At 50.9% G+C, this 25337-nt stretch overlaps 1 protein-coding gene across 19 annotated transcripts in view; it reads right to left on the bottom strand.

Annotated features, from left to right (window-relative positions):
- The window catches only part of CACNA1C (calcium voltage-gated channel subunit alpha1 C), a 639436-nt gene that overhangs the window by 237037 nt on the left and 377062 nt on the right, over window positions 1-25337 (bottom strand). For all 19 annotated transcript variants that reach the window (XM_025400899.1, XM_025400905.1, XM_025400901.1 and 16 more), the window contains exon 4: window positions 7835-7974. In XM_025400899.1, coding sequence (XP_025256684.1) covers window positions 7835-7974 — 140 coding nt within the window. The remainder of the gene's footprint in view (window positions 1-7834; window positions 7975-25337) is intronic.

Consider the following 25337-nt stretch of genomic DNA (forward strand, 5'->3'; position numbering starts at 1 on the left):
GGCCTATGGGAAGTGAGGGTGGGACCCACTTCACTATCTGGAGACTGTTCCAGGCAGAGGAAGCAGGTGAGCCAGGGGCCCAAGGGAGGAGCAGGGTGTTTTAGAGGAACAGCAGCAACCAGTGTGGCTGGAGCAGGGCAGGGAAAGCGGAGAACTGTGGGAGAGGAAGTCAGAGAGGAAATAGGGAATCCCACCAGGTGTTGGTATCCTCTCTGAGACAGAAGCCACTGGGGGAGTTTGAGCAGGAGAGTGACATGACCTAACTAGAGGTCTAAAAGAATCATTCTGCTGTTGTGGGAGACTCTCCTGTTGGGGGCAAGGCCAGAGACCAGCTGCTGCAGTCACCCAGGCACGAGACGCTGGTGGCTCAGAACGAGCGGTGGTGTTGGAGGTAGTGAGAAAAAGTTGGATACCAGATTTACCTTAAGATAAAGCTGGTGGGACTGGCTGATGGACTAGATGTGAGGTGTGAGAAAGAGAGGGGAATCAGAGAAGATTCCAACAGTTTGGGCGTGAGCAACAGGAATGATGAGATATGGTTGAATGGACATCATGGGTTCTGCCAAGAACTTCTTGAAGCTTTAGTTGTTGCTTGGACATCGAATGCATGTCTTGAGTTGGTTCTACTGTGTCTGGAGGTCAGTGGGGAGGTCCAAGCTGGAGACAAAAGCGCAGTAGTTGCATAGTTCACATTTAAAGTCAAATCATATGTGACTACCTAGGAGGCCAGCGCAGAAGGTGAGGATGTGAAAGGACCCAACCCTGCAGTGCTCCCACACTGAGGGGTCAAGAGAGGAGAAAGCAACAAGAGAGACTGACGAGGGATGGCTTGCAGAGCAGGGACATGGAGAGAACAGCGCCCCACGAAGCGAGTGGTCAGTGAACAGGCGGTGCTGTCACATGCTTCAGAGACACGGCTGGACACCGACCACTGGGTTTACCAACATCAAGACCATCCAGACCTTGAAGGCATCTGTGTTGGTGGAGCGACGTGGACAAACACCTAGCAGACATAGGTTCAAGAGAGCATGGGAGGCGTGGGACACCGTGAGGATAGACAGCCCTAGCCAACAGAAACATGAGGCAAGCCACAGGTGTGAGCTGCATGTGTAATTTACCTTTGCTAGGAGCCACATTAAAAAAGTAAAAACAGGCGAAATTAACAGTGATCATAGATTTTATTTCACCCAACATAGCCAAAATATTACCATCTCAACATGTAATAAATATAAAAAATTATTCGGGAGACATTTGTCATTCCTTGTTTTGTAACTAAATCTTTGAAATATGCTGTCTATTTTATACTTATAATTATTATTATTGCAATTCAGATTAGCCACATTCCAAGTGCTGAATTGCCACATGTGGCTACCCCAGAGACAAGTCTTTTCAGAAATTTTGCTCTAAATAAGTAGAGAAAAAAAGGGGGTTATAGAAGTGGGAGTGGAGTCAAGAGGGTTTTGTTTCTGAATGGGAGATATGACAGCATTTTTCTATGTGATGGGAATCATCTAACAGAGGCAGAAAATGTGATGAGATAGAAGTGAGAGAGAACCGCTGCTGGTAGGACGGAGCTCCTTCATTGGCAAGAAGGGGATGGGTGTACACGAAGGGTGCCCACCTGTGCAGGGGCAGGGCTGTGTGCCATGGTTCAGTAAGAAGGCACATTGGCAGCACAGACGCGTGGCTGTGGGAATATATGAAAGTCCCCTTCTGACTGCACCTTTCTCAGGGAACTGGGGAACGAGGCCATCAGCCGAAAATGTGAAAGGGGAAGGAGATGGGAAGTGTGAAGAGAGAGGCAAGGGTGCTGAAAGAATTCTCTCAGAAAGCAGAAGGGTGAATGGGGTGGGGATAAAGCAGGAGGGCCCTCAGGTGTCACCAAGGGCCTCCTCGAGGTTGGAGGTCATGAGTGTAAAGTGAGACTCTGCTCAACTTTGCAGATTTCTTGACCCTTTCCAGGTACCAAGCAGATCTCTGGTCGGACTTGATTAGGGTTGGTATTTTTCCAGGTGTGCAAGATAAACAGACAGAAGACTGAGAACGCTGAGCATAAATGCAAGCCTTGAGGGAGTGCAGCAGTGGCACATGGCATCTGCGCTGGCTGGAAGGGGGGTGGACATGGTGGCAGGGATGAAGAGTGCGGTGGGACGAGGGGATCGTGGGAGTCAGGGTGAGAGAGGGAGGGGACGGGAAAGACGGTGGTGCTGGTTAGACAGTAGGATGTTAGATTTGGGATTATGAGGGAGGTGTTATCAGTGGTGACAGGGATATTGGCTATAACCAGGGGAGTGGACCTACTGAGACAGGCTCCCCAGAAGGCAGATATCCAGGAACCAAGAAGCTACTGCAGGGAAGGTAGAGAAGAAGTGAGTGCTGGAGTGAAGTAGAGTGAGCCAAGAGCCCATGTCCTAAAGGCACAAGGAGGGGTGACTCAAAGGTCTGCAGAAGGTTGCAGTAAAGAGAAGTAAGGCATAGAGGATCTGATGACACAAATGTCAAAAGGGACGGGGGGTGCAGTGGAGCAGAAATCAGAAGCTGGCAGGGCCCCCTTAGACCTGGCAACCTGGTGCAGTGGAAGGAGGCTTCTGGGACAGGAAGTGGCCGCCTGCTGAGAGACAGCAGAGATTCTCCCAGCTGTACCCTCCTGGGAGAATCTGGAAGTGACCAGAAAGGAAACTGAGAACTGGGCCACCTGTTTTGCAAAGTTTGGTTGGAATTCAGTTACAGCCACTCATGGAGATACTGCTCCTGTCCTGCTGCTGGGCAGGGTGGAGTAGCTGGAACAGAGACTTGGCTTGCAAAGATGAAAACCAGCATCTGGCTCTTACAGAAAAGTTGACTGACCCCGAACAGGCGAGAGACTATGGGGATGGGAGGGCACAGTGGGAAGGTTTCCGCCGCGGGGTAGTGAGAAAGGAGGGGTTAGATCAGAGGATGCACAGAGCCACATGGGAACAGGAGTCCGGGTGATGAGGGACGACTCAAGAATTTTGGGCTTTTCATGGCAACCGAGAAAAATAGGGGAAAGGGCGTGCAGGGCGATTTCTGTCCTTTATACCCAGAGAGGATGCAATGGATTCATTGGCAGCAGAGTGCACTACACGCTGGGTCGTGTTTCTTCAGTAGTGGGGCCTGGGATCAAGGAGGGCACCCAGGTATTAGGAGTGGGTCTCCATATCGGGTCTGAACTATGAGCCAGGGCAACTTTCACTCAGGAGCAACAGGCTTGAGCTCTTAAGTGACTTATGCCCCGGGTAACTGGATCTAGAAATGGGAAACTGCAGCTGGGGGATTAGCCAGATGCATTAGCAGAAGTTCAGGGCCAGGCAGGGCTGAGCCATGAGGGGATCGGCCTAGAAACGCTCCATGGAGGCCTCCAGGCACTGACTGGCTGAGTGACTGGGGTACTGGCTCCTCCGGTCCAGAGGCTGTCCCTTCTATCTGGTCTGTGTATTGGACCTCTGAATGAGACTCTCAACAGCGGGCTCTGCAGCCGAATGAAGTTTGAGAACCCTGTCCAGGCCGTATCTGCAGTGTCTCTCAGCCTGGCGATTTGACAGCTTCCTATGTTAGCTGGTGAGGCCTTGAATCCCAGGCAGAAGTTGCCAGGATGGGGGAGTGGGCTTCTTTCTCTACAAGGGAGATGTTCTTTCCACTGAAGCCCAGATCACTGAGACCGGAGGAGACGAAGACCCATCTGCAAATTTGTCAAACAACATCCCAAATGCAAACCCAATTTTGTTCCCAGTATTTCCTGCAAGAAAGCAATATGCTTATCGGAGTGAAAGATGTTCACAAAATAGGATTCAGCGAAGGGAGTGGAGATTAGACAACTTGCCCTTAACTCCTGCCTCAAGTTGAGACTCTTTATTACGTATCCGCTTTTAATTTTGAAAGGGTAGAAAACTCAAATATGGATGGAGGAGTGGCTGGTGTATTTCTTCTCAATGAGACATTCCGAAGGCAAAACCACGGCTTGGTACCCACTGGTCCCTAAGGGTTGGGCTCTGACGTGGACGCCTGGCTGAAGGATCGCTCTGGGAGGTGTGTTTGGCAAATCTGTAGCCAGGCAGTGGGGCTGTTAGAAGAAAAGGATCGTGAGGCTGTAGAATGATCGTGAGGCCCAGATAATGGGAAAGGCAGGGCCACCGCCCTGCTAGGGAGGCAACAAAGCCTCACTGGCCGGCACGGAACCTCCTGAGCAGGAGATCCACGGAGGACTCCACGGTCCCTGGGTAGGGGGAGGTGAATCTGAGGCCACCACAGTCCCTCCGTGTTTATTCAGCAGTCCTACCACCAAGAGGCCTCTGCTTTAGGAAGGAAAGAAATGCCCCGTGTCATGTGCCACCAGAAGGGCAATGCAGAGACGAGGCTCTCAGCCTGGCACTCAGGCAGCAGGCAGGCAGGCCAACCTTTCTCCAGGGCAAGTCAGGCTCCCCCAGCTGTGTGGGAGGCCAGGAGAAACCTTTCCCTACAGCTACAGAGCAGGGGCCAAGGAGAGCAGATATTTTCCAAGAGACCCAGGGAAGCAAAGGGCTACCCAATATTACTACTTAACATTGCAAAGGAAGCAGAAAAAGGAGGCGGGCTGAAGAGAGGTGGTAAGCAGCACCCTCCAGTGATGGCGGATCGTTACAAGGATGGGCTGAGTTAGACAGGACGAAGAGTCCTTAGGAGAAGAGAGACTAGGTTCCAAATACGTCCCAGTGCAAGTGCAACCACAAGCTGGGCCACTGCTGGTGTCATAACCTCTGTGGCTTAGAAACAGGAGCACACGGCCGGATGCGGTGGCTCAAGCCTGTAATCCCAGCACTTTGGGAGGCTGAGGCGGGCGGATCACGAGGTCAGGAGATGGAGACCATCCTGGCTAACATGGTGAAACCCCATCTCTACTAAAAAATACAAAAAACTAGCCGGGCGAGGTGGTGGGCGCCTGTAGTCCCAGCTACTCGGGAGGCTGAGGCAGGAGAATGGCGTGAACCCGGGAGGCGGAGCTTGCAGTGAGCTGAGATCCCGCCACTGTACTCCAGCCTGGGCGACAGAGCGAGACTCTGTCTCAAAAAGAAAAAAAAAAAAAAGAAACAGGAGCACACAACTGGATGCCTCCCTCTCTTCATCAGCCTCATGGCCTAGACCCCAGGGAGATGTGACTGGAATCTGGGCTGACCCCACAGAAAAGCCTGGCCCCCTGTGGTTGTGGGGAGGAGTCTAAGGGATGAAGCTGGGTCCAGACAAGCTGCAGGTGAGGCATGAAGCATGGGCCAGAGATGCACCACTGTACTGCCTCCCTGTCAACCCAGGCAGGGCCCCTCCCTCCCAGGGCTCCTGTTTGGTGCCTACTCACCCTGTATTTCTTGTCTCTGCTTCCCCGACTCATGATTTAATTAAGACCACATATGGGGCAAAGCACATATAATCAACTCCAACTCACTCCAAAATTCCAAAATTTTGCCTAAACAAAATTCGTCCCTGCAAGTCACCCTCATCCCTCCACTGGTCCCAGAAGCAGCTGCTCTCATTCCCAAGGCTCTTTTCTATGCATGTGCAAAAGGCTCCCAGGAGACTGAGGCCTTGAGAAAGATGCCGAATTCTGAAAAGGATTTAGGGGCATTTGGAACAACCCACCTTAAGGACTTCTGCTATGGTTTACTGAGTTATTCAAGGCATGCGTTTAGCCGCTCTTTGTTTATTCTGGCATGAGCAGAAGCCGCAAAATCTCTCCTATAGCTGCATGCACACCCCGAGTGCTGTGAGCCAGAGCTAGACCCAGCTAATGACACTAATAACCTTAGTGCCCCTCGTATCACCCAAATATTCCTGAGGTTCATATGGCCAAAGTGCATCATTCATTGGCCAGGCAAAATAACGCAACAACAACAACAACAAACCCTAACGTGGTTCCAAGCAACCTCGTGAGCCATCCAGATGGCCAGAGACGAGGAACTAACTCGCAAATGATCTCGACGTCCTCCTGCGTTATTTCCTGCAGTAAAGACCCGGCACTCTCACAAGATGGTGAACGGCGGGTGCTCTGGAGACATCCACAATGGCTGTGTCTCCTCCGGGATGGCACAAAAGGATCCTCCAAAAATAGGCCTCTGGGATAAAGAGTTCCTGACATTCTGGCCTTGACTCTGCAGACTGCCAGGACTTCAAGGGAGGGAGAGTCCAAGGTGACGGTCACTTGAGCACTCACTGGGCTCAGAGTAACAAGGGACTAGCCCAAAGGAGCCGGCTTCTTCTCAAGGTAAAATCTGCTGCAATGGGCTCCTCCTATTACAAGACGGATGTGTCGATGGAACTTTATCACCTGCGTTTTAATAACCTACACTTCACCAGTGTATGTAGGCCTGTTAGGTACAAATTGTTTATGGAGAATCTTTTTGTGGGGTTACTAACTTATTTATAAGGAGATCACTTCTACATTTTATTTCAGATTCTTTGCATTGCTGTTTTGAAAGCCTAGACGGACACTTATGCTACCGTGGAGCAGGGTGTCTGGGGGGAAGCTGCATTTGATTGGGGTTTGGTTACCTGTCATCTTTGTCTTTCATAGTTCCCTGTTTCCTTCTCATCTACCTGTCTTGAGCAGTCTGGTTCCCTGGGGCCACAGAACCAGGCCCCCTGCAGAGTGAGAATGGGGATGTGGCCTCTGTACGAGGCCAGAGCACAGGTACAGCCCACATGCGCCCCACCCTCACCCCACACCTGCAGACTGCATGCTCACGGACGAGCTGTCCCAAATGTGCTCAGTGATACAGCAGGGAAACTGGCAGAGGAACTGTGGGACCAGATGTGGTCTGAGATGACACGAAGTCCTTAAGCAAGAGGATATCCTTAGCGGCACCGAGCAGCGTGGGTTCCATTAGGAGCACTCAGGTCCAACCGTGTGTGTGCATGCCTGAGTGGGAGTGGCAGGGTGTGTGTGTGCACGCCTGTGTGGGTGTGGTAGAGAGGGGTGTGGGAGTGGTAGAGAGGGGTGTGTGTGTGTGCCTGTGTGGGAGTGGTAAAGAGGGGTGTGGGAGTGGTAGAGGGGTGTGGGAGTGGTAGAGGGGGGTGTGAGAGTGGTAGAGGGGTGTGTGGGAGTGGTAGAGGGGGGTGTGGGAGTGGTAGAGAGGGGTGTGGGGGTGGTAGAGGGGTGTGGGGGTGGTAGAGGGGTGTGGGAGTGGTAGAGGGGTGTGTGGGAGTGGTAGAGGGGTGTGTGGGAGTGGCAGAGGGGTGTGTGGGAGTGGTAGAGAGGGGTGTGGGGGTGGTAGAGGGGTGTGGGAGTGGTAGAGGGGGGTGTGGGGGTGGTAGAGAGGTGTGTTCTTGGGAACATCCTGTCCCTCTGGGGAAGTCTGAATTCAAAGTGATTTTCATGGATCCTTTCTTTTGCCTGAAGGCCAGCACAGTTAGGACCAAATTGAAAAGAGATACTACAGAAGGAAGAAGAGGGATGTACTGATGAGACAGCCAAATGGCAAGCGGTCCCCGGAGAAACTGCAGCCAGCCTGCACACTGGGAGGAGTGCACACTGGGGTGGAACCACAGACGTTCACGCCACCGTTTGCAGCAGGGAGACCTGACCCCTCCTTTTCCTGGGTAAAACCTTGGATTCAGCCTGTGAGGCGGGAAGCCCATGGGCAGGAAGTGCACACTCTCACTTTGCTGAGAGTCTCTCTTTCCCTTTCTGTTCCTTTAGCAAAATAAATCTCATTTTTCTCACTCGCTAAATCATCTGCGAGCCTAAATTTTTGTGGCTGTATGACAAGGACCCTGTCTCCAGCTAACCTAAGGAAAAGTCCCGCAACACTGGTAAGAGAAAGGGAAAGAGACAGGCAGTGATACTTACCCCACGACCACAATGATAAAATCGAGCAGATTCCAGCCGTTGCGGAGGTAGGCATTGGGGTGAAAGAGGAGTCCATAGGCGATGACTTTTAAAAATGCTTCCACCGTAAAAATTATGAGAAAGAGATATTCCACTCGTTCCTAGGAAACAAAAATAGAAAAGAGAGAAAGATAAGTCATTAGTTTGGGGATTTGGAAAGTTTGGAACCAGAAGATCTCACAAGTAGATGGAAGACAATGCTTCCCCCACTGTAGTGGGACAGTCAGGCCAAATTAGCAACTCCACAGCTCCTACCATGACAGCACCAAGCTACTGGGGATTACGGGATTTTCTTTCTTTTTTTTTTTTCCGTCAAAGTTCCCCCATTAAAACGTAAATATTAGACTAGTGGAAAAAATTCCTATTTTTTGAAACATTTTATTGAGTTAATCAGTTGACATTTTATTGTGCCCTCCCAGAAGAGAAGTCACAATGTCTCCATCTAAAGGGAAACAATGTCAGGGCAAAAAGAGAAGGGGATAAAGCAGAGCTCCTGGAAAATCGTGCTACAATTCTGCAGGCACAAGCCCTGAAGACAGCAGACTGGGTCTTGGGGAGGGTACTAGCTGAGTTCCTCCAAATGACGGAGTGAAAATGCAGCCACAAAGAAATGGAGACGGTGAAGATCCCTTAAGAGCAGCCCGGGCCGGGCGCGGTGGCTCAAGCCTGTAATCCCAGCATTTTGGGAGGCCGAGACAGGCGGATCACGAGGTCAGGAGATCGGGACCATCCTGGCTAACACAGTGAAACCCCGTCTCTACTAAAAAATACAAAAAACTAGCCGGGTGAGGTGGCGGCGCCTGTGGTCCCAGCTACTCGGGAGGCTGAGGCAGGAGAATGGTGTGAACCAGGGAGGCGGAGCTTGCAGTGACTGAGATCGCGCCACTGCACTCCAGCCTCGGCGACAGAGCGAGACTCTGTCTCAAAAAAACAAAAACAAAAACAAGAGCAGCCTGGACAGAGGCCACCTGCTCACGTACACCGATCCAGAAATGTGAAATCTCTTTCTTAAGAAAATGAAACCTTCTGTCCAAAGACATCAAACATTTCAGCAGAGAAAATCAGCGTTTTGAGGATGGAGGCAGGCACTGGGTGGGGGTGGAGAATGGAAGGAGCCCCTCTCTTCCCTTGAGGGGTAGGAGACAGTCTTCTTCCTCCCCTGACACCTTGAAGAAGGGCTTTGCATTTAAGGATGCAGCTCCCACCCCTGGGAGCCCAGAGCGAACAGGACAAACTTGTTGGTTCAATTAGAGCGAGCCGACTCTGTGCTGATTCATGCTCTTCCCTCGCCACTAATTGCTTTCTCCCACACCCCCATCCCAAGTGCAGAGCCTTAATGGCCCCCACCAGGCAAAGGCTGCCTGGATGCCTTCATGCTCCACTGCTTGCCTCTGCAGAAGCCTCAGCCATCCTTCACTGGAGCCATGAAACACCCATCCATATTGCATTTGGACACAGGCCCTCCAGAGTGGGGCGGGCCTGTCCGCAGCCCCAAGTGGGCACTGGGCTCAGAACCCCTGGACCCATTTTCCCCTCCTCTGCCAGTCAGAGGGAGCTCTGGTGTATGCATGTGGGAGCAGTGGGGAGGGGGTGCTCCAGGCTCACCCACATTCTGAAGGAGGAGTGTTACCCACAAAGGCCCACTTCCTCCTGCCTGGCCAGCTGGGCAGGGTCCTCCAAGGCAGGGCCATCGGGAGCTGGATGGAAAGCTCTGTAGGGAGCCTTCGGGTACCTGGGCTCCCATTCACTCCATCACAATCCCCTGGGCATGCAGGGAGTGCCAGCTTCACTGTGAAGCAGTTTGAGGATGCAAATTAAAAACTGTAGAATTCTGGGCCCTGTCCAGATCTACTGAAACAGATCTCCTGGCTGTGAAGCCTGGAAATGTACACTGTAGACAATTTCCAGGTGTTTCTGAGGTACCCGGAAGAACCACCAGCTCACATGCTGATGAAAGCCCAGATCACGCAGAGGCAGTGGGAAGAGAGTGCGGGGGTCAGACTTCATCAGCATCTCAGAGGCAGATTCGTCCTTCCCTTCCTGCCCATTTTTGTGCCATAAAATGCATTTAGGGAGGCGGCTCCCTTGGGGTTGTGACCCAGGAACAAATCACAGTGTGTGGGAAGCTCCAATCTTTTCAAGTCAGGTGGTGTTGGGTTAAAATGTACATCAGGGCCATGTTGAAGGAGAAAACATGAGACAACCCAGCACAGGGGAACCTGAGGATGTCTGTGGGAATAGGAATAGAGGAGCTGTCACACAGCCACTCAGCCCATCTCCTCATCCCCAACCCGTGATGGTTCAGAGCTTTCATGTCTGCCACTAGATGACAGGGTCACTGCTTTCCGTATTCCCAGAAAGTTGAAGCTGAGATGAGAAAGAAGGAAAAGGAAAGGGAAACAAACAAAAGTTGGGTATCCATTAGGTGTCAGGTGCTTTCATATGTGCTTGTTGTTTTCACTCTTTTATTCCATCCATCCACCCACCCACCCATTCATCCATCCATTCATCCATCTTTCCACGCACTCACCCATCCATTCATCCATTCACCCACCCACCCACTCACTACTCATCCATTCATCCATCTATTCATCCACCTGTCCATCCACCCATCAATCCATCCATCCACCCACTCACCCTTCCATTCATCTTTCCATCCACTCACGCACCCATTCATCCATCCACCTACCCACCAACTCACCACCTATCCAGCCAGCCACCCACCCATTCATCCATCCATCCATTCACCCACCTATGCACCGACCCACTCATCCATTCATTCACCCATTCACCCACCTGTGCGTTCATTCATCCATTCATCCATCCATCCATCCATGCATCCATCCATCCATCCATCCATCCATCCATCCAACCACTGATGCACCCATCCGTCAGTCCACCCATCCACCCACCCACCCATTCTTCTATCCATCCAACCGCCCACTCATCTAACCACCCACTCATCCATCCACCCACTCATCCACACGTACATACATATATACACCCACCTACCATCCATACACCCATCTGTCCATCCATCCATCCATCCGTCCATCCATCCACCCACCCACCTATCCATTTATCCAACTATCCATCTATCCACGCACCTACCCATTCATCCGTCCATCCACCCACCCACATATATCCATCCATCCATCCATCCATCTATACATTTATTCAACTATCCATCTATCCACCCACCTACCCATCCATTCATCCATCCATCCATCCATCCATCCATCCATCCATCCATCCATCCATCCATCCATCCATCCATCCATCCATCCATCCATCCATCCATCCATCCATTTATCCATCCACCTACCTATACATTTATCCATCCATCTATCCATCTACCCATTCATCCATTCACCCACTCACTCATTCATCTATCCTATCATCCATCTACTCATCCACTCACTCACCATCCACCCACTCACTCACCCGTCCATCCACCCATCTGTCCCCTCAGTCATTCATGATCAGTGTGGCACAACTAGTTGCACTGTCAAAAAGTGACCCTGTATCTCCCTCTGGGTTGTCTAGATAATGAGCCCTCCAGAAGAGGTAGCACTCAAGCACAGAGTCCCTCCTCCCCCTGTCAGAGAGGGCAGCAATATCCTGAAGGCTCTGAGGGCCCTATGTGCTGGGAAACTGGCATTCCCAGACAACTCCTGTAAACAGCTGGCACCCCTAGTCCAGACCACCTGGCACTAAGCAGTCTGCTTATTCCCTCATTGACAGGCTGCTTTCTCTTACTTAATTGCCCTATAAAAAGAGAGAGCCATGGTTTGGGGGGTGTGGCGAGGGTCCTCCACTGGGGTACAGGCTTACTGCAGGACCAGCAGCATCCTGGACCTGGCATATCTCTTTTTGAGATGGAAGGGTTGGGGGATGTGACTTCTCTTGTTGACCTTTGGCCTTGGCAAATTTTCCCAATAAAGCCTATTCCTTGATCCATGCCATCTAACATTTGTCCTGCATCCTGGCATAGAACATGGGGAGACCCAGAGGGACCTGCTGGAGACTTGAGAAAAAAAGTCTCAGAAACAAACCTCAAGGATGTACTGGTACAATGCAGGGCAAATGGACAGACGATTCCAATACAATTAGTACATGGCATTCGGGAGGCAAGCACAGCTGGCTATGGATGGACTTCCCAAAGAAAGAATCTTCAAGCTGAATCTCTGAGGATGAAGAGTTGCCCAGGTGAAGAAGCTTAGGGGCTGGGGGTAGCGGGTAGGGAATGTAGAGGGGGTCAGGCATTACAGGTGGAGAGTGAACTAAGAAGATGGGAAGTATGGACACAGCTCTGCGATGCAAACATTTGATTTGGCTGGAGTGAGGGTGTTGAAGTAGCAGGGCTGGAGGACACGGCAGGAGCAAGATGACCAGGAACTTTGTGGCTATGCCTGGATGCTTGGATTCCATTCTGAGGAGAATGGGAATGACCTGGGGAGATATGCCCTGCAATCTGGCACTGGCTGCAGAATAAGTGATGGGGTTAAGGGTAGGGGAGAGCGACCCATGCGGAGATCACGGAGGCTGGAGCCATGGTAGAGGCAGTGGGATTGGGGAGACGTAGGTGGATTTGAGAGGAGAAAGCATGTGCTTTGTTTTCTGGTTGCACGTAGGGGTTGAGGGAAGAGGCAGTGCAGAGATGTGCAATGCCCCCTCCCTGAGGTTTCTAATTTGGGTGACTGTGTGGATGGTGATGCCTCTCACTGCAGCAGGGGACTTCAAGAAGAGGAAGAGGGGTTTTGGGGGAAGGTAGAGACATCAGTTATGAACTTGCTGAATTAGAGATACTGGTGATCAGACCTACAGAGGTGGGGCCCAGAGCAGAGTTCATCTTGCAGGGGAGGGCTGAAAGAGGAGAGTGTACAGACTAAAGAGATAAGGGCAGACGCTGGGCTCCAAATCAGTACGGAACAGCCACTACAAACGCCAATCAGGACGTGCATCCCATCAGACACCTCATCCCCAAGAAAGCCCCTTCACATTATGCGAATTTATCTCCAGCAGAAGTTACAGGACCTCTCTTAAAATCATGAAGTCTGGGAGAGAAAGAAAGTTAAAGGTTATCTAATTAAACTCCTCACCTGAAAAACTAGGATACTGACAAGATATTGAAGCCCGGGAGAAACACGCAGAGGACAAGAAACCAGACTTTCTGACCTTCAAGCCAAAGGTCTGTTCATCCCGTCTCACCTGCCGGGGTACTGGAGAAACAGAGTTCACTGGTCCCACTTATCCCCAGAGACATGGCTGGTTTCACAATCCTCATGGCTGATTGTTTAAGGGTCTGAGATAGAACTGAAAGGGCCCAGGGAGCCAGTAAGAAGGGGTCTGAACAAGAACCCAGAGAAGGACAGCTGCCTATTGTTGAAAAGTCTGGGACACGGTCACCGTGAGGCATGTGTGTGTACTGCGTGTGTGCGTGTGCTGACTAAATGTTGCAACAAGCAGTGTTATTCAGTCTGACCTTAGAGGCATGACTGCCCTTCTAGAATTACTTAAAAAAAAAAAAAAACAACCAAAACCATAAACAAGCAAAACAGCTTGGTTAATTCCTTCAAAACATATGTTGTGCTGTCATAGAAACATCTAAGGGCGAGTATGAATGGAGTGAAGAAAATAAAAAGTTGGTCAAAGACTGTTCTCATGGATGCCCCAAGCGCCTCTGGTTCCAGGAATACGCAATTCTGTGGCCCTCCTCATGCCTGAACTCTGAAGCCAGAGGCCTGTGTGCCGTCCTGAATCCTGGGTGGTCACAGAGTTCATTGAGAAGGCAATATTCAGCATGCAAACTGGCCCTTTTGGTGATCTTGGGAACTGGGAAACTTTGGAAGCCAAGTGGGACAGATGAAGACTCCCATTCCTACTGTTCAGTGTTAAGGTTGGATAGTGTAGAGGAGGTGTGAACAACTGCAGAAGAGAGAATGAATCCCAGACCAATAGCATGGAAGCACCCAGACATTCAAAGCTGCAAATGGGCTGTACCCAAGACCTTGGGAGCCCACCTCTCACACCAGTGTGCCCTGGATGTGGGACATGGAGTCAAAGCAGATCATTCTGGCTCTTTAATGACTGCCTACTGGGTTTTGAACTTGCTGGGGACTGTGACCCCTTCTTTTGATCAATTTCTCCCTTTTGGAACAGGAAAATTGACCCAATGCCTATATTCCCATTGTATTTTCTAAGTAACTAACTTGCTTTTGATTTTACAGGCCCATAGGTGGAAGGGATTTGCCTTCCATCCTGCTCCTGCCAGGCCCTCCAGCCCTGCTACTTCAGATGAGTCTTTGGACTTTCGAGTTAATGCTGAATGACTTAAGACTTTGGGGGGACCATTGAGAAGAGATGATTGTATTTTGCAACATGAGGACATGAGATTTGGGAAAGGGCAAGAGCAGAATATCGTTTGAACATAACCTCACCCAGATCTCATGTTCAACTGTAATCCCTAGGGTTGGAGGTGTTTGGGTGATGGGGATGGATCCCTCATGAATGGCTTAGCCCATCCCCTTGGTGATAAGTGAGCTCTCTGCATTCCTGTAAGATCTGAGCATTTAAAAATGTGTGGCAGCTCCCTGCTCCATTCTCTCTCTTGCTCTGTTCTCACCATGTGATGTGCCTGCTCCCCCTTTGCCTTCTGCCATGATCGGAAGCTTCCTGAGGCCTCCCCAGAAGCAGATGGCACCATGCTTCCTGTACAGCCCACAGAATCATGAGCCAATTAAACCTCCTTTCTTATACATTACCCAGCCTCAGGTAGTTCTTCATAGCAGTGCAACAACGGTCCAACACAGGCTGGAAGGGATTCTCCGACACTCCTGGAAGACCCTGCTCCTCTGACAGTGAGTGGATCCCTGCCAGCCTTGAGGCAGGCTGATGGCCTTGCCCACAGATAGCTCCTGTCTTTTTCCTTTCTATCACTTTCTCTTCAATTCTATTTTTCCTTTATTGCTTCCTATTTCCATCTTCTTTTCCCTTTCTTCCTTTTCTTCCTAGATCTCCTACTGGCAACTGGGGGTCCATGGTCACACTCATGTCTGAAATATTTAGAAGAGGTCAGTGGAGAGAGAGCCCCAGTTCCAGGAATCATTATGGCTTCTAAACACTTATAGAGCTAATTAGACACTGATGTGTACTGGCTACCCTAGTTTTCCATTTATCTTCTCATGTATACATTACTACTCTTTTCAACTACATTATAAGCTTTTGAGGACAAAGGCTCAAGAATGAGAATAATAATGATGAGTCTTTACTGATGAGAAGTCTTTGAATGATGGTAATAATTTCAATTCTGGCGCCAACTGGCTGCACGTCCTTGGACAATCACTCTACTTCTCGGGTCTATTTTCTCATGTGCAAAAGGACTTAAGAAAATTACAGTGCTGCAAAGAGCTCTAGGCCTCCACAGAGGGCTTCAGAACAGGTACAGGCAAGGGGAAGGCTAAGCAAGGAGGCTTCGACTCCCCATCCCCTCTTGAACCAGAGCAGTGCCATAAACCCACATGCTGAGTGTCCAAAGGTTCTAACACAGTTGAAGAGGGTCCAGGGAGCCAATATGACAGAGTGTGGACAGAGAATACACACAAAAAGCAGCAGCTATCTATTACTGACCCAGTCTGGAAGACTTTTATTGGCTTTATGTGCCGAGTTCTGCATAAGATTTGAGAAGAGGGATCGGTGTTTTTTTCATTTTTCTTGGTACTTTGAATACCACTTCCAAAGTGGTAGATAACTTCCAAAGTCCCTCCAAGATACTATGGCGAGGGAGACCGCCAGGCCCTGGTCTGTGCATTTTTGCCCAAGGCACAGTGAGATTTTAGGACATGGGACAGAATAAAGAGCTCCTCTTCTTCACTTCCTCTCCTCGTTGTTTGGAGGATCACCATGAATACAAATAGACTTTATAATAAAATACCCTTCATTAATGAGATTATTCATATTTGTACTTTAGAGGAACACAGACTCCTCGTGAGCAGAAGCCATGCCAGGGTAGATCTCTTGGGACCAGGGCAGTCTGGAAAGACTGAAGTGTCTATTCCCATGTGCACCATAGAGCTGGGGGATGCCCACCCACCTGTGCTGAACACTGTGTGGCCACATCCACTAGGCGACAGACCCAGGAGTGAGAACTCATACCAAGACAGCCTGTGTGTGCCCACCTCGATTTATGTAAATGTACTTATGGAAGCCAGCAAGAATTCTCCACCAAACAGAATTGATGAGAAGCCCAGTTATGCAATTCCATCTCAGTACAAGGTGCAAAAGACAATCAACACAATAATAATACTTCAAGCAGCACGTTGTATCTCAGGTTGTTTCAGAACTTGAATACTAATCAGCCTGACCTCTCCATGCAGTTCCTGCCTATTCTCTATCTGAGAGACGAAGGAAGCACAACCCCTTAGCTCTCACTACTTCATTCTTCTCCCATGTATTCATCCGGCACGCCACAAATACTTCCCGAGAGCTGCAGCACTTTTCACTACCTGCCGCATTGCCCTCTCAGGACATCAGTGAGTTGGAGAATGTAAGAGGCCAGGAGAAAAACCAGGACACCCATCCCAAACTCCTTGGGATACGGAGGTGAGGGAGAAAAACCAGGACACCCATCCCAAACTCCTTGGAATACGGAGGTGAGGGTGAAAAACCAGGACACCCATCCCAAACTCCTTGGGCTATGGAGGTGAGGGAGAAAAATCAGGACACCCATCCCAAACTCCTTGGGATATGGAGGTGAGGGAGAAAAACCAGGACGCCCATCCCAAACTCCTTGGGCTATGGAGGTGAGGGAGCTGATTCAAGGCCACAGGTCTCCCCTGTGTGAGGGGCATGAGGGTTTCTCCACGGCTGGTCTGGCATTCCTTCTGCTGAAGCACGGCCGTCTCCATCCACGGACTGTCTGAAACCCCTGGGTTATTCGGCCCAGCAGGAGCCACTGGGCAGGTAAAAGGCTGCTTGCCAGGTATGGCTGGAGGGGTGGGCAGCAGGCCTTCCTCACTGAAGGCCTCCTCCTCCTGGGGTCTCCACCTATGCCTGAGATTCAGCCATTAAGAAGCTTTCCTTCCACTGACAGAAATGGATAAACAAGATGTGGTGCCTACACATTCCCACACACGCTACAGTATGGATGAGTCGTGAAAACACTGTGCTAAACGAAAGAAGCCAGACACAATAGGACAAATACCGTATGATCCCACTGACATGAAAGATCTAGAGTAGGCAAATTCACAGAGACAGGGTAGACTACGGGTTACGAGGGGCTGCGGGAGGGAGGAATGGGAACTACTGCTTAACGGGTACGGAGTTCCTGTTTGAGGAGATGAAAAACTTTGGAAATGGTGATGGTTGCACAACATTGTGGGTGTAATTAATGCCACTGAATTTCATACTTAAAATGGTTAGAATGGTAAATTGTGTTATATATATTTTACCACAATTTAAAAAAAGCATTCTTTTGGATCTTAAATGTTTGACAGCACAGCCTTTCGTAGTGGGGCAGTGGACAGATGCGCAGGGTGCGCCTAGATTGGGAAGAAGGGCTGGGCAGGGAGGCAGGGCAATGCTGCGATTTCACAACCCTGCAGGCAGGTCCTGCTGAGGGCCTTCTGCAGCAGCCTCTGCTAGAAGGTGCCTGCTGCTCCCAAGGGTCTGGGCTTACACTCGGGACATTCTTGTAAAGCAGAAGGACGGGGAACACCAGTAACAGCCTAACAGCAAAGCCCAGCCTTGACGAGAACAATGCACCTATTTATTGAGGGCAAGCAGCAATTGAAGCTGGGTGAATTGAAAAGTATATGCGGCCGGGCGCGGTGGCTCAAGCCTGTAATCCCAGCACTTTGGGAGGCCGAGATGGGCGGATCACGAGGTCAGGAGATCGAGACCATCCTGGCTAACACGGTGAAACCCCGTCTCTACTAAAAAATACAAAAAACTAGCCGGGCGAGGTGGCGGGTGCCTGTACTCCCAGCTACTCGGGAGGCTGAGACAGGAGAATGGCGGGAACCCGGGAGGCGGAGCTTGCAGTGAGCTGAGATCCGGCCACAGCACTCCAGCCTGGGCAACAGAGCAAGACTCCGTCTCAAAAAAAAAANAAAACCAAAAAACAAAAAAACCTTCTCAAACTTATCTGTTTCTCTGTACTTGCCCACGATGTTAAGTTGAAATGGTTTATTTGCCTATCAGTTTCTTGCGTGTATGCCTTCCTCCCTGCCTCAGCACGTGGGCGTGGGCCTGCCTTGCCTCCCCGCCCCAGCACATGGGCGTGGGTGCTCAGATCCAGGGTGCCGAAAGCTGCCTCGTTGTCTGACACTAGCCCTGTGCACGCCCCTTGGGCTCTTCACCTCCCCTGCCCCAGCCCAGACATGTGCCTGTGCGGACCTCTCACAGGCCGGCCTGGGGATGAGAAGCCAGCGCGGGAGATGTGCCCACCCCAGTGGTCTCCTCATGGCCCATGTTTTTCTAACTGCAATCTACAGGGCAGGCTCGGGGCATTTGATTTCTTTGTTTGGTGTCCAGCATTTGAACAATACAGAGGGCATGATCAACCTTTGCCACACCGCCACCTGTGTCACCCTCTTGGAGTTGAGAGGAAGCCCAAATGCCACCCAGGCCAGCCACTTGCCCAGGGCAGAAGCCCATTCTCCACTGACCTCCTCTGTCCCAGGGCTGTCATGTCCTCATAAAGCTACATGTTCTGTCGCTGGGCAGCTGTGTGCCAGAGCGTGGCCACAGCCCCAAACTCTCCAAGGAGCTCACTGTGCTCATGGTAATTACCTCTTCTTTGGGGGCAATGGAGTGGAGAGGGTGACAGATATTACCAATCAGGGCCGAATTACACCTGGGGATAATGGGCATTTGCTTAGTGACCTGTGGGCTAGTATATAATTTCCCAAATGGGGAAAAAGTGTAGCAGTGGCCTTAAAACTCTCTACTAGCTGCCCACCTTCTTTCAGGAATTAGACCAACGTCTGGCCCAGGGAACAGGACCCTGTGTTTCTGCCTCACCCCATAGCCTCTCCCCACTCAGGCCCCCATCATGGGTTGTTTGGATATTAAAAGAGCTTCCTAACCAGGCTCAATGACCACTATCATTACCACCACCACCATCACCATCATTATCATCACCACCCCCACCATCACCACTACCACCACCACCACCATCACCACCGTCTCCACTACCACCATCCCCACTACTTCTATTATCACCATCATTGTTACCACCACCACCATCACCACCACTCTGACCACCACTACCATACCGCTACCATTACCACCACCACCATCACCATCGCCATCATTATCACCACCATCCCAACCATCACCACCACCACCACCCCACCGCCACCACCACTGCCATCTCCACTATCACCATTACCACCATCCCTAATACTACCTCTACTATCACCATCATCACCACCACCACCACCATCACTATCATCATCACCACCACCATCATTACCACCACCACCATCACCACCATCCCCACCACCACCATCACCACCACTACCATCTCCACTATCACCATTACCAGCATCCCCATTACCACCATCCCAATTACCTCTAATATCACCATCATCGCCACCACCATCATCGCCACCACCATCACCACCATTACCACCATTTCTACCTCCCCTATCTCCTCCATCATCACCTCCACCATAGCTCCCATTAACAGCAGTTTGAGCCTGGACATTTCTGTTCTAATCCTAACAGTAACTCTGCATGATGGATAAAAACTATCTCCAATATACAGATGAGCAAACAGATCAGAGGGCTTAGGTAATCTTCCACAATGCCTTACTGCTAGTAGGCGGTAGAGCCAGAACGTTGAGTTTAATGTTTTTTCCCCATTGTTTGTGACTAGAGAGAAAGCTGGCCTCCATCAGCTCAGCTCCCAACCACCCTAGAACCCCCTTTACCTGGCACAGCTGTCAGAATGGGAAGTGTGTTGGGGCTTTGTTGGGGCTCCACTGAATGCCCGATTTTTGAGTCATGCGCTGGCTGCTGCACAGGCCTCCCCTTTCTCCCCGCATCACACACTTTCTTCCCACTGCCTGTCAGACCTGGTCACCATCTCATGAGGACCACTGCGGGCTATGAACCCACCACTGGTCTAACCCAGCTGAAGCTGACCTTATCCCTTTTCTCTCCTCCATCTATTGGCTTCAGAAGTGGCCTGAGACCCAACCCTGCCAATGTGGCATGAAGGGAACTTTTCTCATTGGTTCAAAAAGAGAGAGAGGCATACCAGCACAAAAGCACTATGATCTCTGATTGAACTGGACACATCCATGTCTATATGTGAAGTCTGGAACTGTGGCAGCCATCTGGGGACCATGAGGACTACTAACTGATGACAAGAGCAACATACTGAGGGTGGGCAAAGAGAACAGGTGGGAAGAACTGAGGTCCTGGGGGAAGCGGTTGAACCATCTTCAGTGCCACCTTAATTTGGGGCTTCCTGTATGTGAGATAAAATTTCCTTATTGTGAAAGTCATTTCGAGTTGAGTTTTCTAGTACTTGCTTCTGAAAGCAGCTCTATTGATGGGCTCATTTGCTGTCTCTGCAAGGCTGCTCGGTGCTTCCACCCCTTATCAACCATTTGGGCATATTAAAGACCAGCTTAGTCCTGCCTGGGCGGAAAAGGCAGTAGCATGCAGGCACTGGAAGACAAGTGCTGCTCTGCCTCCCTGTTAGCTCCCAGCCTGTGCGGGAGATGCTGAGTTCAGACTAGATCTACAGAGATCAGCCCAAATCCCCAGCCGAGGGTAGTCCATGTAATTCTGTGCTTAGCCTCTTGTTACAGCACAGAGCTGTGGCGCAGAGGATGAGGCTGTGGGAGGGAGGCAGTAACGTTATACCTCGTAGAGAGGCCAGGGTGAGGAGGCCGAGAAGAGGCCTCTTCAACAGCCTCGTATCTACAGCTGGAGGACACAGGGATGCAGACCCAATAATTCCCTCCCTAGTGGTGGCTTCTTCCTACCTTTGAGGGATGAAGGAATTTCTGAGCAGTGAATTTCTGACAAGGAACTTTCCAGAATTCCACTTTGGACATGCCACTTCCCTAACTCAAGAACTTATAAGGATTCCCAATTAGTAGTTCATCAGGCCCAGCTTCTCTGCGTAAATCCTTCCCTCCCCACCTAAGTATCTTGTCTTCTCCCAACTCTCACTGCTCCGGTGGAGAAGTTGCCTTCCGGACCACCCATCTCCATCACTGCCCCTGCAGCCCCTTGCCTGGGAGGCTGTCACAGCCAGGCCAGCTGGACTCCTCCTCCCCTGGGAGGGTGCTTTGGCTTGTCCAGCCTCTCGGTCTCCTTTTCCTGTGGTTCTGCAGCCTCCTGGCCAGTCTGTCCACTGCTCGTTTGGGATATTGCTACACGGCACGACGGCCCTGCTTTCCAGGCCCTCCCATTCAGCAGGCGTGCCAGACTTTACTCCTGCTTCAGGAGCAGAAGCACTCTGAGGGCAGATTTTCCTGTGCTATCCACAGTGCATTGTACAGTGCCGGGCACTGGAGGCTCACAGAGTCCTCCAGAGTGGAAGTTGAAGGGCACTGAGTGCCATCGAGGTCAACGTCCCAGCCACGGCCTCCCTCCGGTGCCTGCAGCATGTCATGGCTGACAACATGCTTTCACCTCTCAGGCTGCCTATCTCGCAGCACTCAGCGTGCAACTCCAGGGGCACTGCAGAGGCCACCCTTCTTTCTGGGCGCCCCTTCCCCCTGCCCCGACCATGTGAATTCAAATGAGCAGCACCCACCAGGGCACCTTGGTATCTTCAACATGGACGGCCTGTGCCGAGGGCGCACCCTGAGGGCACTGGAACGAAGGACTGCTGTTACAAACGGCACGAGATGCTTCCCCTGCCCCCCAGGGTGCACCGTCCAGGCAAGTGGGCAGGAAGGACACACACCATGGAGAAATTACAACACAGATTGTGTGTGCAGCCCGCCACGTAAGCCCTGCCAGTAATCAGCAGTTTAAGGATTTGGAGAAAAGGCGATTGCTGGGGCTGGTGGTCAGGATGTGTGGTGGCAGCGAGGCCTGAAGGTGGCAGGGGAGGAGCTGCACAGTGGGGTCCTGGTCAAGGTCGGTGACCTCCACACGAGAAACACAAGATCCTCAGGGGAAACAAGCAGCAGCCCCTGTTTGCTGGAGTGTCTGCACGGTGGGGGAAAGCCTCTGCACAGGCAGGTGAGGGCTAAACTCTAGCCAGCCTCCAGGATCACAGGGAGAGTCTACACTCCTTACCCATGATGTTGTACCTGGGACTTAACATCCACGCTGACGTGGGCTGATGACGGTTCATGATCAAAGGGTGATGTGTGCCACGCTATGTTTTAGGAAATAAATATGAAAAGCAATCTTTGGATGAACTAGACTGAAGTGGGGAGACCTCTGCCATGGTCCAGGAATGAGGCAATGATAGTTTGAATCAATGAGAGGGAGAAGAGGAAGAGAAAAGACAGAGTGAGAAAATGTTATGGCCTGACGAGAACTATCAAACATGGCCTCCAGACTTCATTCAGAACGGCTGGAAGAATGAAAGGCTCACAGAAGACAGAGTCCAAAGTGTGGGCTGGCCAGTGACCCCAGGGGACTTGGACATGCCATGCAAACTTGCCAGACCACAGTTTCTTTATCCACGAAAGCAAACTTGGCTGGGTAATCCTCGCTCCCCTTCCTGCATGCAGCTAGAAGGCATCCCAGTGTAGTGGGACATTCATGGAGCTGGAAGGAGACAAACCAAGTTTACAATTTTTAGCTCTTCCACAACCATTGCAGCTTGGACACATGATTTAACCTTCCCGTGTCTCCATTTCTTTGGTTATAAAATGGAGAGAATATCTTCTTGCAGAGACTCTTTTAGGGCTAAAGGGAAAATGTGAACTTAACACGTTAAATAGGAAATACTCCCTTTCCCCAACCCCTAGTGGTTCTAGAATTCCAGGATGTCTGAGAAGCTCACTTCAGACACGACACGATGAAGAGAGGTGACGGCCTCCCTGTGGAGATGTATGTGGGGATTAGAGATGGGGGTTCAGGACTGACAGGTGCGCTTGACAAATAACCTATACAGATAGTTGTGTGAAATCTGCAATCAAAGAAAAGTGTGAAGCAAGGGGAACAGAGGGATCGGGTGCAAGAAGGGAGTGCAGGTGAGAGTACCCAGTGCAGCATCCCCCAGGACCATCGTAGCCCTTGCCATGTCCATGTATGCATAGTGTTTTTCCTCATTTTTTCATTGAATCAACTCACTTTTTTCTTACATAAAAATTTGGAAAGGGAACTTTTTAAAAAAATCAGAGTGGCCGGGCGCGGTGGCTCAAGCCTGTAATCCCAGCACTTTGGGAGGCTGAGACAGGCGGATCATGAGGTCAGGAGATTGAGACCATCCTGGTGAACACGGTGAAACCCTGTCTCTACTAAAAAATACAAAAAAAACCTAGCCGGGCGAGGTGGCGGGCGCCTGTAGTCCCAGCTACTCGGGAGGCTGAGGCAGGAGAATGGCATAAACCCGGGAGGCGGAGCTTGCAGTGAACTGAGATCCGGCCACAGTGAACTGCACTCCAGCCTGGGCGACAGAGCAAGACTCCGTCTCAAAAAAAAAAAAAAAAAATCAGAGCACCACTATTGTCGCTTGCTATGATAATGGTAACAGTAAAAATAACTATTAAAAATGTCCATGTACTACCCAAAATTGTCTCCCCAGCCATGCGAAGGGCCCATTCCACACTTGGGGAAACACTGGGCTCAAGGGCCGTCCCTTGAAATGATCAGGCTTGGTCCATGTGGCTCTGGAAGGGAGAAGGAAGTCGGCAGGACTAAGCAGTGGGAACGAGAGGGAGGTGGATCTTGTCTCAAGAAAGAACTTCTAGATTTGGAGCTCCCCAAGAAGGAAGGGCTGTCTGTAGACAATGGAGGGACTGAGCCTCAGAGAGAGTTAGAGCACATCTCCTCTGAGGTCCCTTTGATGACCAACAGCACTAGATGCCACGAGATGTCCTCACATTCATGAGTGAGAAGAGAGCAAGGAAGTACATGGACAAATGGGTGGGTGAATGGAGGAATGAGTGAATGAGTGAGTGAATGGGTGGATGAATGGGTGGGTGGGTGGAGGAATGAGTGAATGAGTGAGTGAATGGGTGGATGAATGGGTGGGTGGATAGATGAATGGAGGTGGAGAAGAGCTCTTTATCAAAGCAGGCATGGGTCCAGGGCACTGCAGGGCTTCTATTGTCTTAGCCAAACCTCCCTCCTCTCTCCTGCACCTGGGCTTACCCAGGCTAAGACTGCTCCAGGTCTATGGCCCCACAAGAGGGACTGCCCCTGAGCAGGACCACCTGTGGCTCCAAGCACACCAGCTACACCAGGCTGGATGCCTCCTTGGCCTCTGTATGCCTTTCATCTCTGCTGCTCAGCTCTGCCTCCTATGCTGAGACAGGCACAGGGCAGCATCTATCCAGGCTCCTTAAAACCAACAGGCAAGGAAATAAAATGCCCACCAGCGGCAGCTGGGACACCCTTACCATATGGTGCGGAGTCATCAGCACACATGTCAAATGCATGGAACAGGAGCCTCATTCCGGCAGCCAGCCTCCTCTGGCATGGGTTGCTGTGGAAGGGGACTGTCGCTGCCTAAGTGGCACAGGGTTAGTCTCTAAAGGAACACTTCCCCTCATCCCAGCCTCAGTGTCTGGTTTGTTTGCCCTCTTCAGTCTCTAATTCCTTCCTGGTGGTTCAGCTGGAAGGCTGCAGAAGACGAACAGGCTTTGTGGTGCACAGCAAGCATTCTAGCTGGAAGGGATATGGAAGCTCCTCTGGTCCAAGGCTTTAGTTGTCCAGATGAAGACAGTAAGGCACAAAGAGGGGGAAGGACCTGCTCAAGGCCACAGAACCAAATACTATCAGTAATGTGGTAATGATGCTTATTTACACACTCCATTTTTTAAAAAGAAGATTGCACGTATGCCTTTTCTGATCCACCATCCAGAACAGATGATTGCTCCATTATCTGGACTTGCACCTGTGTCTCCCAGCCCTGGTCTTGCTCCAACTCCCTTAGCCCCGGTCACTAATCCCCAAGGTAGCAAGAGAGTGGGGTGGGTGAGGGGAGAGGGTCAGACTCCCAGAGAAAAAGAAGCTGAACCCCAGAACATCGAGTCCCTTTCCCCAGGTCAGCCAGAGGTAGGTCTTTAGGGCTGACCATCAGGATGGTCATCTTCCCTCTCCAGGCGCTGAAGGCGCACCTGGAATCATGGTGGGCACCGGGACACCAGCAATGCAAAGAAAGACACAGTCTCTGCTCCAAAGGAGCCCTTCCTTTCTTGTGAGTAAGTGAATTTTATTCCCAATAACTGCTCCTGGCCTCTCTGCTGACCACATGCCCCCCAAAAGGGCTAACTCATCTCTCCTCCAAATCAGGCTCTGCTCTGAAGCTGTC

This window comes from Theropithecus gelada, chromosome 11 (assembly GCF_003255815.1).
Source record: "Theropithecus gelada isolate Dixy chromosome 11, Tgel_1.0, whole genome shotgun sequence".
NCBI classification, from domain to species: Eukaryota; Metazoa; Chordata; class Mammalia; order Primates; family Cercopithecidae; genus Theropithecus; species Theropithecus gelada.